Source organism: Sciurus carolinensis, chromosome 18 (genome assembly GCF_902686445.1).
Source record: "Sciurus carolinensis chromosome 18, mSciCar1.2, whole genome shotgun sequence".
Lineage (NCBI taxonomy): Eukaryota > Metazoa > Chordata > Mammalia > Rodentia > Sciuridae > Sciurus > Sciurus carolinensis.
The window spans coordinates 26,173,722-26,186,795 of NC_062230.1; the positions used below are offsets into that span (position 1 = coordinate 26,173,722).

At 36.8% G+C, this 13,074-nt stretch overlaps 1 protein-coding gene across 1 annotated transcript in view; it reads right to left on the reverse strand.

Moving 5' to 3' along the window:
• The window catches only part of LOC124970456 (phospholipid-transporting ATPase ABCA3-like), a 122,586-nt gene that overhangs the window by 83,882 nt on the left and 25,630 nt on the right, over positions 1-13,074 (reverse strand). The window contains exons 8-10 of the mRNA XM_047533813.1: positions 9,868-10,041; positions 8,930-9,108; positions 7,753-7,887 (exon numbers count right to left, since the gene is read on the reverse strand). Coding sequence (XP_047389769.1) covers positions 7,753-7,887; positions 8,930-9,108; positions 9,868-10,041 — 488 coding nt within the window. The remainder of the gene's footprint in view (positions 1-7,752; positions 7,888-8,929; positions 9,109-9,867; positions 10,042-13,074) is intronic.

Here is a 13,074-nt window from a genome sequence, read left to right on the forward strand (position 1 = left end):
AGAACTGAGAACACACCTCTAGGTCGTAGATCACAGATAGATAGCACCTAGTTCACAGGATGCAGGGTACACCTCTAAGAAGCAGCAGCAGAACTCTAAGAAGAAATAGATCTCTTATAAGCATAGGAGCCTGTCTTTCTCTAAAATTTTCTCTATAAGTAAAAAAGCCTATCTTCCTCTCAAAGCCTCTCTTTCTCTAAAATCAAGCAAGCTTTTCTTCCTCTATAAACTAGTGAATAAGCAAGCAAGCAAGGAAGCAGCACAGGAATAAAAGTAGTTTATTCCCAGTCCACCTCCGATAAATACCCGCGCAATTGTTGCTGCAGGTGGTAACAAATATCCACGGGATTGTTGCTGCGGCCGCCGACACAAAGCTTATTATTTGGAGCACCAGTGTAGCTGCTAAGTTCTGGCTTTTACTCATGTACCATGATGACACACCTTTTTTCCTCCTCTGTGAATTGGCTAAGATGGAGCCTAATACAGCCATAGCTGTGAACTGAGAAAGAAGCACTGATGAAATTCAAGTAGATGACATGAGAATGCAGACTCCCTGCTTACACAGTTTACCATGTCCTTTGATTCTGCTGCTCGTGTTCAATCCTTGAGGCACTACTTCTATAACACATTGCTGCTAGCCTTGCCTGTCCTTAATTTGGTAAGTCTAATGAAATCCAACTCAAAATGGCTAGCCTGAACAAATGTTTATTTGGTGTGCCATGATTAGCTGCTTCATCTCTATCAAGGTCAACAGCACATCAGCAGCTACTTGTGAAAGATGTCTTTCTCTGATCAGTTGTTAATGGCATGGCCTTGATCCAGAACCCTAGAGGTCTTCATTGATATTCTCCTACTGATGCTTAACCATAAAGTCAATGATACATTTTTCTAGCATGATACCATTAGTACGGCAAAGTCTGCAGGGTTGTAATGCCCAAGCAGCCCTTTCTGAATCTGGACTCTTACTCAAAATTGGCAGCCTTTGTGTTGCTTGATATAGGAATCAAATTAGTATTAACGGGTATAGAACATGCTGCTTTCAAAATACTGTTATGGTTTGGAAGTGTGGTGTCCCCCAAAAGCTTATGTGTGAGGCATTGCAAGAAGGTTTGGAGGATAAATGATTGGGTCATAGCTTTAACCTGATCAGTGAAATAATCCCTCATGGGATCGGCTGACTGGTAAGGAGAGGCAGGTGGGGCGAGGCTGGGGAAGGGTTCCATTGAAGGACGTGGCTTTGGGTATATATTTTGTATCTGGTGAGTGGCATTTCTCTCTGCTTCTTCATCATCACATGACCTGCTTTTCTCTGTGACACGCTTCCGCCATGATTTTCTGCCTCAAAAGAGCTCTAAGGAATGGTGCCAGTCTCTTACAGACTGAGACCTCTAAAACCATGAACCCCTAAATAAACCTCTCCTCTACAGTTGTTCAGGTGGGGTCTTTCAGTTGTAGTGGTAAAAAAGCTTACTAAAACAAACCTTTTTCATAATGAGAGGTATAAAATAATCAGTTCTTTATTTTGGGAAGGAAATACTAGCAGAACCCAGACTACTACCTCCTAAGGATTTTACTGATGTGTCCCCAAATCTTTATAGGCTTTATTCTGCCCCTCCTCAGAATACATTGTCTTACCAAGGCCTCCAAATATACTTGTCATGTCTTGCTTATCTGGTCCAATTAAAATGATGTCCTCAATACAGCAAAACAGTGGTGCTCGTAAGATGAATAGCTAGTCACATTCCCATCAGATTATGTTAGTATAGAGAACTAAGGAATTTTTATAACCCTGGATAAGTAAGTAAATGTATACTATTGTTTCCCATTTCAAATGAAAAAAAAAAAATCTTTGATACTCATTTCTGATGGTGTTGGAAAAAGGAATTTTCCCAAATCAATGGCACTGTATCATGTCCTTAGGTAGTGTTAAAGGCCTATTGCAGGTAAAAGATATCACATCTGGCACAGCAACTGCAACTGGGTTGACTACTGAGTTTGTAACAGATCCACTCTCATCCCTTAGAACCCATCTGAATGGATTATTGCAAGGAACAAAGTGTTGATCATAATATAATGAGGGGCCACTCTCATACATTGCTTGAAGATAGCTCTAATCTCTTCCACTCCTCCCAGAATGAAATACTATTTTAAATTTACTATCTTGACCAGTGGAATTAGGCAGTTTCAAAGAATTCCGCATGGCCTTCCCTGATACAACAGCTCTTCCCCAGAGGCATGGAGTCATTGTAGGGGTTATACCAACTATCAAGTATTTCTTTTCCAAGGATACAACTATCTAAATGCCCACCAGGTGGATATGAGATTCCAATGTATCCTTATAAGCTAGATAAGGACCCAGATTCAATTTATTGTCTATACTGCATGTATTCCTGGCCCTAACAAGGGGACTCTGATGTTGCTTTGGATCTCTGAGTATGGTTATCCAAGGAATTAGCTTCCCTTTGCAAATGCACTATGGTAATCATTGTTACATACATTTGCTATGATGTTTCAGGGCATTTCTCCTTAACAACCAAGCCCCTTCTTCTGTCAACAGACATCAGCTCTGAAACCTGGAAACTGTGGAAAGGATCACAGACTGGTAGTGTCTGTACTCCACCTCCTGATGATCCACTCATCATTTCTTCTGATTGTATGGCTCAAGCAGAACCTTTACTGGCTATCCATATACCTTGCCTTAAGGGAACTATGTAATAATCATCATTTGTGGATCAAGTTCTCCAGACTACCACTTGATAGTTGTCAATTATTAGAAAAAGTGTTCATGCCTGTGCCACTAACCAGTCTCTATGACCTTAGAATCATTATTATCTTCATAGCTATCAATGAATCCAGTTCTGCAGTAGTGATTCCCTTTACTAACAGCAGTTCTCAATGATGATGATGTTCCTGTTGCTAGAACATTTCTTACTGCTTGGACTGTTTCAGGATCTCTGAGTTTGTAGTCAAAATGTTGACCTGGGATGAAATCATCTGAATGCTTGACTGAGACCAGGAGACTTGACTTCCAAGGAGACTCACTCGTGTGTACTAGTTGTTTTATGAAGTCTAAGTTCTTGTCTATAAGGAGTAACTCCCCAGAGAAGTTAAAAATATAGAATGGTCTACTTAAAAGCAAGAAATCCAAGACCGAGGCAAAAGTCACAAAGCCTTTTATGACCCATTCTTGGAAATACTGTACCGTTATGGTTTAGATGTGGTGTGCCCCTAAAGTTCACATGTGAGATAATGCAAGAAGGTTCAGAGGAGAAATGATTGGGTTGTGAGAATCTTAACTCAATCAGTGAATTAATCCCCTGATAGGGATTAACTGATTGGTAACTGAAGTGGTAGTGTGTGGCTGGAGGGGATGGGAATTGGGTGTGGCTTTGGGGTATACATTTGTATCTGGCAAGTGCAGACATTTCTGCTTCCTGATCACCATGTAAGCTGCTTCCCTCTGCCACACTCTTCCACCATGATGTTCTGCCTCACCCGAGGAATGGAGCTGGCATTCTATGAACTAAGACCTCTGAAACTGTGAGCCCTCAAATAAACTTTTCTCCTCTACAATTGTTCTGGCTGGGTCCTTAAGCAACAGCAGTGAAAAAGCTGATTAAATGTGTACCATCACTTCTATAATGTTACCTAGGTCACACAGGTCAGCCATATTCAACGTAGGGGAGAAATGTACAGGGTGTGAATACAGGCAAGGGATAATATAGGTTTGCTGGGGGCCACATGAAGGCTGCCAATTATTATCTACATTTTGCTTCTAATGATTCATATCCTCCTACATGCAAAATACCTTCACCTGCTCTCAGGTGAAGCATCAGCTCAAAGACCAGGGTTCTGTAACCTAAATCAAGTCCAGGAGGCTCATGTGCTATAGTTTCTTGAAAAAATTTTCTAGAGTATAGTATCTCTAAATCTGATGACCTGTGAATCAAAGAAACATGAAATCTATCATCCTCTACTGTTCCCTACAAACTTAATATAAAAGAGTGGGATAAACATTACCCACTGCACACACTTTCTTTCAAAAAGGGGAAAACAAGAAACACAAGAATGAACAGAAATTCTGAATCCATTCCTCGGTATGCTGGCAGTTCCTTGATTAGGACTCAAGATCAGAGAATGATTCTCCATCCTCTTGGCTCGAGCTTCGGGGACTCTTCTGAATTATGCTTCCTTTTCCATGAAAGGCAGTCCCTGTCTGAAGTTAAGTGTTGCTTTTTTTTTTTTTTTTTCCTGACTGCTTTCTACCTGTAGAAGTTTGAAGGTCAAAGGCCTCTTTTCATTTTTTACTTTCTGTCATTTCAAGTTGGTACAATTTCTTCTAGCAAAACTTTGTATAAAACATTGGGTTCAATCTAAGTCACAAAAGCCATACCCACAGACGTATTAAGACAATCTTTCTCTACCTTTGGTTTCTGCTAAAGCTCCTGATAGACAATTCCCTAAGTTGTTAGACTTTCTTTATGTGATTGTATAATCCTCTGAGGCACCATTTTGCATCTTTTTGAAGTCTTGTGACAGAATACTTTTATATTTTTGGCTTTCAACTTTAAATCATGTTTTCTTAAATTATTTTTTTATTTTACAGATTGCATTTTGATTCATTAAATTATGTTTTTTGACAGACCAAAATTTGATCTTTGGTTCAAAGACATTTTTTAAAAAAAATTTCAACAGAACCCACCATTTGGAGAAGCTAGGAATTCTCAAAACTAATACCTGGATACTTTATGTTTTAAATTTCTTTATTCAAGTTTCTTTCTCTTCTCTCACATTTATTGCCTTTTCCCCCAAGGCAACAAGAAGAAATTAGGCAGTTCCTTTACCAGTCTTCCTGGAAACATACTTAGGTCACTCAACCAGTTCATTAGGTACATTTTCTATGTTTCTCAATACTGCAAGTGATGATGTTGATGAAGTACCAATATGTACTGAGGATCTTCTTTACTCTAGTTTTTAGTAACAATTTTTCACTTCCCCTCAAGCCTTCAATGGAAGACATCTCCAAGACCCCAGGGCTTCTACTGTCAGTCAATTCTAGGCCCTTTAGGCTTTACCAATACTCTCTTCAAAGTTCTTTCTGTTTCCACATTACTACCTTTTTTTGCAACTATTGTGACAGCATCCTACTTCCAGGCACCAAAATCTGTATCCGTTTTAGTTGTCATCTGCTGAGTAATAAATTACTCAAAATGTAGTAAAGCAACAACAAATATTTGCTTAGTTTCTTAACTGTGCTTACTTAGTAAGCTTTGGCTCAGGGTCTGACAACTAAGAAGCTCAACTAATGTAATGTTCAAATGTTGGCTGGGGATATTGTCATCTGAAAGCTTGGCTGACACTGGAGGATCCAATCTCCAAGTAGCTCATTAATATGGTTGGCAATTTGGTGCTGACTGTAGAAGGGAAGGCTTAGTTCATCCTACATGTGCCTCTCTTAGTCATTTAGGTGACTGCTTGAGTATCCTCATAACATGGAAGATCATTCCTCCAGAGTAAGCAATCTAAGAGACCACATTAAAGCTTTAAATTCCTTTTATGACTTAGCCTTGGAAAATAATCATGCCACTTCTGAAGTTTTTGACTGACCACCCAGGTCAGCACTATTCAAAAGCATGAAAATTTGGAGATGTAGGTCACTGGAGGTCAACTTGGAGGCTGTACATTACATCTTATAACATAATACAAGGTATTTTGCTAATGGCCAGAATTGTGTATGTCTTGTGGGGCAGAGGCCACTGCAGCTTATTTGAAAGGAGGGCTATACTGCTTCTTAATAGGAAGGAGAAGATCATTTCTGTAGGTTGAAGATTAAAGAGAAAATTTGGGGGTCCTAGATTTCCCATTCTAATCAAGGACTCATAATGGCAAGAGAAGATCTAACCTTCATGAGAGGTCTCTTATTTTTTATTAAGTGTGGAGCTTAGTTTTCAGATTTTTCTGCTCTTTGGTTGTTGAGGATGAGGACTTTTTATATGATTCCTGGTGAGCTCACTGGGTTTTACACTAATCATATATGGTCTTTCATTTTCGCCCGTGTATCACTTCTCCCTAACAACAGCACCCAATTCCATGGTGGTTATAATTACTAATTACCCCATATTTTTCAAATTCTTGATGTATATCACCAACTAGCAGTGCCCTTCTTTTCCCAGGTATACCATCTCAATTCATCACCTACAAACATTGTACTGCTACACTCTACCACAGTCTAGTTCTCACCAGCTGCTTTCTCAGTCAACTCTGGGTACCAATAATCACTATTTAGGTTCCATTTATGTAAGACAGAGATTGGCATATAGGAGAGCTCTTGGGTCCAACATCTGTGTGAAGAAGGGAAGGATACAGATTTAGGAGACAGAAGAGTTGGACTGCATTACAGTAATAACAAAGTCAAACTGACAAAGAGTTATGTAGCTTGGATGACTATTCAGAACTAACCTGAGCTGGAGGAAAGAGCTGGGCCTTTATATCTCCCATTTTGAGCAGTCATTTGGTTTAAGCTGACCCAAAGACAGCCTAATCTGGGGTGAGATGATTCTACTCAGCTGAGGTTATTTTATAGAGAGCGATCGGCATTTACAATGGCCATATTTTCAGAGGTTTTGTTGGATAACCTACCTGAAATATTTCTTCTTTCCATTCTATTTCTACATCCTTTTAATTTTCCTAATGAAATTTACTGTGTATTGTAATTATCTAGTTTATTTATTTAAAACTAACTTTTACTCGCACTAGAGTATAAATTCCTCAAGTGCATGGACCATATCCTGCTGTATCACTACCATTTCCCCAGTGCCAAAAATGAGTGAGTGAAAAAGACACAAGGTCCTTGGTTCTTGTGAACTTTGTTATAATCCTGGATAGCAAGTCTGGGGGAAATATGGGGAGCAGTGATGTGTTCAACAATTAGAGGAGATTCTCAGGGGCAATCAAGAAAAGAAAAGAGAAATGAAAGGAGACCAGGGCATGCAGATCTGGGGAAACGGTCATAACCCATGTGTTTCTTCAGCAAATCTCATTCAGCATTCATCTATATTCCAGGTTATAAATATTCACACAAATGATATGAAGGGATCTCCTGACACCAGGGAAAAGACTGAGTTTTACATATGGGTTAACGTAACCAAATAGAGACATCATGTTGCATGATAAAGTAGAGGGGACCATGAGAGTATTAATACCCCACAAAGGTAGCCAAATTTTCAGGAAGGCTTTGGATATCGATAAGGTGTGGAGTTAGGAGGTGGGTCAAGTTTAAGTAGACCTTTGAGAGGCAAGAAAATGCCATAAAATCTATTTACCTGAATACTGCATACCTGCAGATGATCCAAATAAATTCAGAGGGCCTGCCCCCACCCCCAATCAAATGCCCAGGAAGAAGATTACATATAGATGAATAAAAAATATTTGTAACCAGAAATTTATGTTCATGTATTCAAAACATTAAGCTCTACTTGACCCTGCATTTTAAAATGAGAGAATTTGTAGAGTAGACCATTCCATTACAGTTTACAGGCAATCTGATTCTATTCTGTAGGAAGAAGAAAGATGTGACTTTTTATGATATACTTTACAAATTTCCTTTTGATATTTCCCAAAGGAAGTAAACATGATGACTACAACCTTTTATTTGCATCTGATCTTTTTCCTGTATATCCAATAATGAACATTTACAGTGAAAGTAAACTAAGTATTAGTTTCATTAAGAAAAAGAGGTATGTGACATAATACCTTGTGCAAATGTTTGATCTGGATACCTGCTACCAAATCAGTAGGTTCAGCTTCAAAATACTTGTTTTCAATTGTCTCTTTAGGTTGAATTGTTTCAGGTTGATTTTTAGGTGGTTTCCCAAACCAGTAAGAGTGCTAAGAAGGGAATAAAAATATTATCACTGTGATGGTAATGGAAAAGGAAACATTAGAAAACACTAATGTATTTTCTATGATCCATTTTCTATACTCCATCTCAATACAAATCCTTGTTAACATTTGTATTAACGGGCTGTAATGTTAACAGGCCACTTGTATTGAAATGGATTCCAAAAAATTCCTTGGATTAAGTTTTGGAGCAAAATGGAATAATAGGATTTGAATTCAATGGCATAAGAGCAGGCTATTATATTAAAGTCCTAAATGTTCAAGGAAGAAAAAAAGAAAATCTCTCCAATATTAGGTCACTGTAAAAGAATTATATCACTCTCTGTCCAATCTTTTCTGAGCAATATGAGTCAAACATTAAGCATCAAACATTACTTTAAATGTCTGTGTATGTATTGTAAATTATGAAAACCTTGATATAGGGGCTGGGGTTGTGGCTCAGTGGAAGAGTGCTTGCCTTGCACATGTGAGGCACTGGGTTCATTTCTCAGCACCACATGTAAATAAATGAATAAAATAAAGGTGCATCAATAACTAAAAAAATTAAAAAAGAAAACCTTGATATGCCATGATTGAATGGAAAGTATTAAAAACTGTCAGCCCTATTACATAATTTCTGAAGACCTCCCCAAAAAAGATAATATGAGAAAATAACGAGAAGGCAAGATGTTCATGCTCCCAATTTTTCTATGACTGACTCTAAGAATCATATATTCTTGGCTAACCAAGGAAATAAAGCAGGTTGTGAGAATACAGACAGACACACATACACCTATATCTATACATATATTTTTATCTATACATATCTATACATATATTTATATCTATACATATGTGAGGGCTTAGTGTATATTAGGAAAAAGCTAAAACAAATTAGTAAAGTTGAAGTGTAGGTAAGAATAGTTCTTTCACCTCATCTATTTATTCAACTATAGGCAGTGCAAAATTAACTTATGATGGTTTTTAAGATATTTTTAAAAAGCACTTCATAAGGACTATGGCTCTATGAATAACATGCATTAGAACTCACCCTTAAGAAAAAATTCCATGGCTTGGGCACACCATATTGCCCTGGAAAGACAGCTTCTATATACCAGGTCATGAGACCATACAAGAAAGTATCAAATAAAAACATCCCCAGTACATATGCAAATAAAAAGTTGTCCAGATTGGTTGATGAGAATATGTTATTCCATTTAATTCCAGTTTCTAAGACATAAAAGAAGATATTTCATTAGAGGGCAAATGAGACTAAAACAGTTATCCAGTTATATCATAATTAAATAGGGAAGAAAATAATTTGCTGGTATTTTCTAGAGATTACTAGTGAATCAGCCACTTTGTTACACCCTTAGAATTTAGGTTGCCCCAGAGAGCATCCGAGTAAGTAATCATTATAAAGCAATTACATGATTATAATCATTATACCCAAACAAATAATTAGAAATGACTGAAACAAAATAAAATATACCAAAAATACAGGGGGAAACAAGCTTAAAGAAAAATAAACAGACCTGCAAGGTAAGATGGTGGCTCCTCTCTCGCCACCTCTTTTCATGCTAAATATTTATTGGATATATAATTCTGGAAAAACAATCATGGAAAGGTAGGGATAGACACTGACTATAGGAGAGAAAACTAGAAACTTTTGCATGTATGCTGTACTGAAAGAAAAAGTAAAGGAAAAAAGGAGGCTATTAATAGGAGAGTGTCATTTCCCAGTCTACTACCAGACGGTCGGTGGCAAATCCAAAAGTAATAGGAAGAGGCTCTACCAGACTTGCAGTAAATTTTTGGAGAGAATGTGAAAGCATTAATATTATACCACAGTGTTAGTAAAATGTAGCATAAGCTTTTGAAGGACAGTTTAGTGATATTAATCAAAATTAAAACGTGAATATCCACTAAGATGTTAGAGATATATCTACTATATATCTCTATGGCAAAATTTACAAGGTAAATACTCACTGTTTGATTCTGCGTCAAGTAGATATTTAAATCCCAGGGCCATTGCAACATTACAGCAGAGGCAGAAAATCAGTTTCTGCTTGAATGTCATCTGTCCAGAGTTCACAAGGAGTCTAACAGCTGGAAGGTAGGTGATAAAGAAAAGGAAACCTCCCAAAGCAACGGCAAAATTGACTGCAAGTGAGAAGGAAAGTATAATGCAAATTTAAGCAGGTTTCAAAAATATAAATATGTTTGTTTTTTAATAAAAGTATACTAAAATAGGCTCTATGAGAAATAGAAATTTGTTTTGTTCACCAGTACTTCCTTCAGCACATAATACAATACCTGGAACATAGTAAGTGCTCAAAATATTTTTCAGTGAAAAGCCTGAAATCAAACACTGAAGAAACTTTTTTTTTTCCTGAAATTTATCACTCTACATGTAAAGACTGACCATTATAAAATTAATGGAAAATTTAGAGTTTTATATATTACCACTCAGCATAAGAAATTTTAAATATAAATACAACTACTGGCAAAATTACAATATACCTAGATTATGGTTTCAGGCATTATGAGGGGACAAGAAGGATTTCTCAATAGAGAAAGACAAACTTGGCATAAAAAGGTCAGATATGATTTAGTGTATTAGGAATTCCAAAAATGTGATTCTGATATTCAGAGTTACCACATATATATATATATATATATATATATATATATACACACATTAGAATATGCAAAATATTAATGTTTTCATCCAAAGTTGTTAAGCATGTAAATAAACAAGAGTAAGTCCATTCACTAGAAAAAGAAAAAAAAAAACTATCCTTGTGGAAGTCTAGAGATTGGATTTATTAAACAAAGGCTACAAATAAACTGTCCTCAATATGCTCAAATACCATAAGGAGCAGGAGCAAAATAGTGGATAAGTGAGAGATTAACATTAAAGTGATAAAAACTATAAAAGAGAACCAAAAAGAAACTCTGGGACTGAAAAATAAATGAAATGAAAATTTACCAGCATATTTGAGCAGAGAAAAGGAAGAATCAGCAAAGTCGGAAATAATACAAGCAACATTTTATGATCTCAAAGAACAAAAAGAGAAAAGAATGAAAAATTAGCAGAGCCTCAGAGACACCAGGGGAACCAACACATGCATAACTAGAGTCACAGATGGAAAGGAGAGAAAACAGAAAGGGCTGTAGAGGCTATTTGAAGAAATATGGTTGAAAACTTCCCAAATTTGAAAAACAAAAAAGATGAATCTACACGCTCAAAAAGCTCAACTTCAAGGAGGAAAGAAAATCAAAGAAACTTACCCTGAGACACATTTAAAATGTCAGAAATCAAAAAGAGAAATCCTGAACGCAGGGCGTTGGGGGTACAGCTCAGTGATAAAACACTTGCCTAGCAAGCATGAAGCCCTGGGTTAAATCTCCACTTGGGAAAGAGCAGAAGGTAGCAAAAGAGAAGGATCTTATAATGTTCAAGAGTGATTTCTTTTCAGAAATCTAAAGGCCAGAAATCAACTGGGTAACATTTTTAAAGTGTCCAACATAAAAACAAAACAAAAAACACCTTTTCGACCAATAAATTCTATATGGAGAACACTAGGCTTTGAAAATGGAGAGACTGCTCCATGTCTAAGGAGTCTGGAAGCAGTATTACAAACAAAAACACACAAAACTACTTTTTTTTTTTTTTCATTTTTTCAAGAAAGGAGAACACACAACAAATCGCTGGCCTCAAGACTAGAAAGAGACTGGTAAATATAGGAAATCATGGTTTACGGAAGCAGATATTCACCAGCAGAAACTGTGGAGAAAAGTTGCGTTGGGGCAGAACAACCTGCACTGTCATTAACAAACTGCTTGACGCAGTTAAAAAGAGTTAAAAATTCCAGAGGGATTCAGTCAGAAGGGAAGGGACCACAATATTGTGACATTAACCTCCAGGGGTGTGAAATGAGTTCCCACAGTAAATATCAGATAAAAATACTCTGGTGCTTCCAGCAAGGGAAGAGTAAAGAGACATTTAAAAACAGGCAAGTGTACTCTGTTCTTCCTGACAAGACCTGACCTCAGGACAAACTAGTTAACCAGAGCCTAAGTGGCCTGAGGAAAAGGAAACACCCAACTCCAGCTCACTACAGACACTTAAGGAGAGAAAGCTGTAAAACACTTGTGAAGTTTCTCGAGGCACAGGTTCACTGAAAGAATAAGACCTAATCCTAGGGTTAGGTAATGCTTCCCCTCCTCCCATAACTTTCCACCAAAGTACTAAAGATCTACTTATATAAATTTCCTTTTACAAGGAACATCATATCCACCTATCAAGAAAAAACTATAAGGTATTACACACACACACACACACACACACACACACACACACACACACAGACTTTTGAAGAGACTGAACAAGAGTACCAGACTCAGATATGGCATGTGATATTGGAATGAACAGACTGAGAGTTTAAAACAACTAAGGCAGAGTGTCTGAACAAATGGATAAAAAATAGAAAGAAAGAATGCAAAAAAATGCTAGAGATAAAAAACAGTGCAACAAAACTGAGAATGCCTTTGGTGGACCTATTAGTATATAGGACATGGTTGTAGAAACAATCTCTGGGCTTGAGGCTGCATCAATAGAATTTTAAAAATTGAAAAACAAAGGCAACAAAGACTGAAAAAATCCAAAGCAGAATTTCCAAGGACTGTGTGACAACTGCAAAAGGTTTATCAAATGAATAATGGGACCACTAGAAGAATAAAGAGGAAAGAACACAGAAAATAACAATAAAAAGCCACCAGCCTAGAATTTTGTCTTCAAAAGTAAAAGGTAAGACATTCTCAGATATATAAAAACTGAGGGAATCTGTTGTCTTAAAGAAATATTTAAAATTCATTAGAGAGAAGGAAATGATATATGTCAAAAAGTTGGTATAGCTGACAATGACAAATAATAAATGATAATATACATATTTCCACAATCAAGCTAATTTACACATCCATCACTTCATGTATGTATGTGTGTATGTGTATGGGTAAGAATACTTAAGTTCTATTGAAAATTTCAGGTATAAAATACAGGTATTATTAGCTATAGTTATCATGCTGTATATTTCTTCTACTTAATTGATTTAACAGATAAGTTTGTTCATAGATTTGATTATGAATATTTTTACACACAGACACACACACATGTATGTTTACTGCATTAGT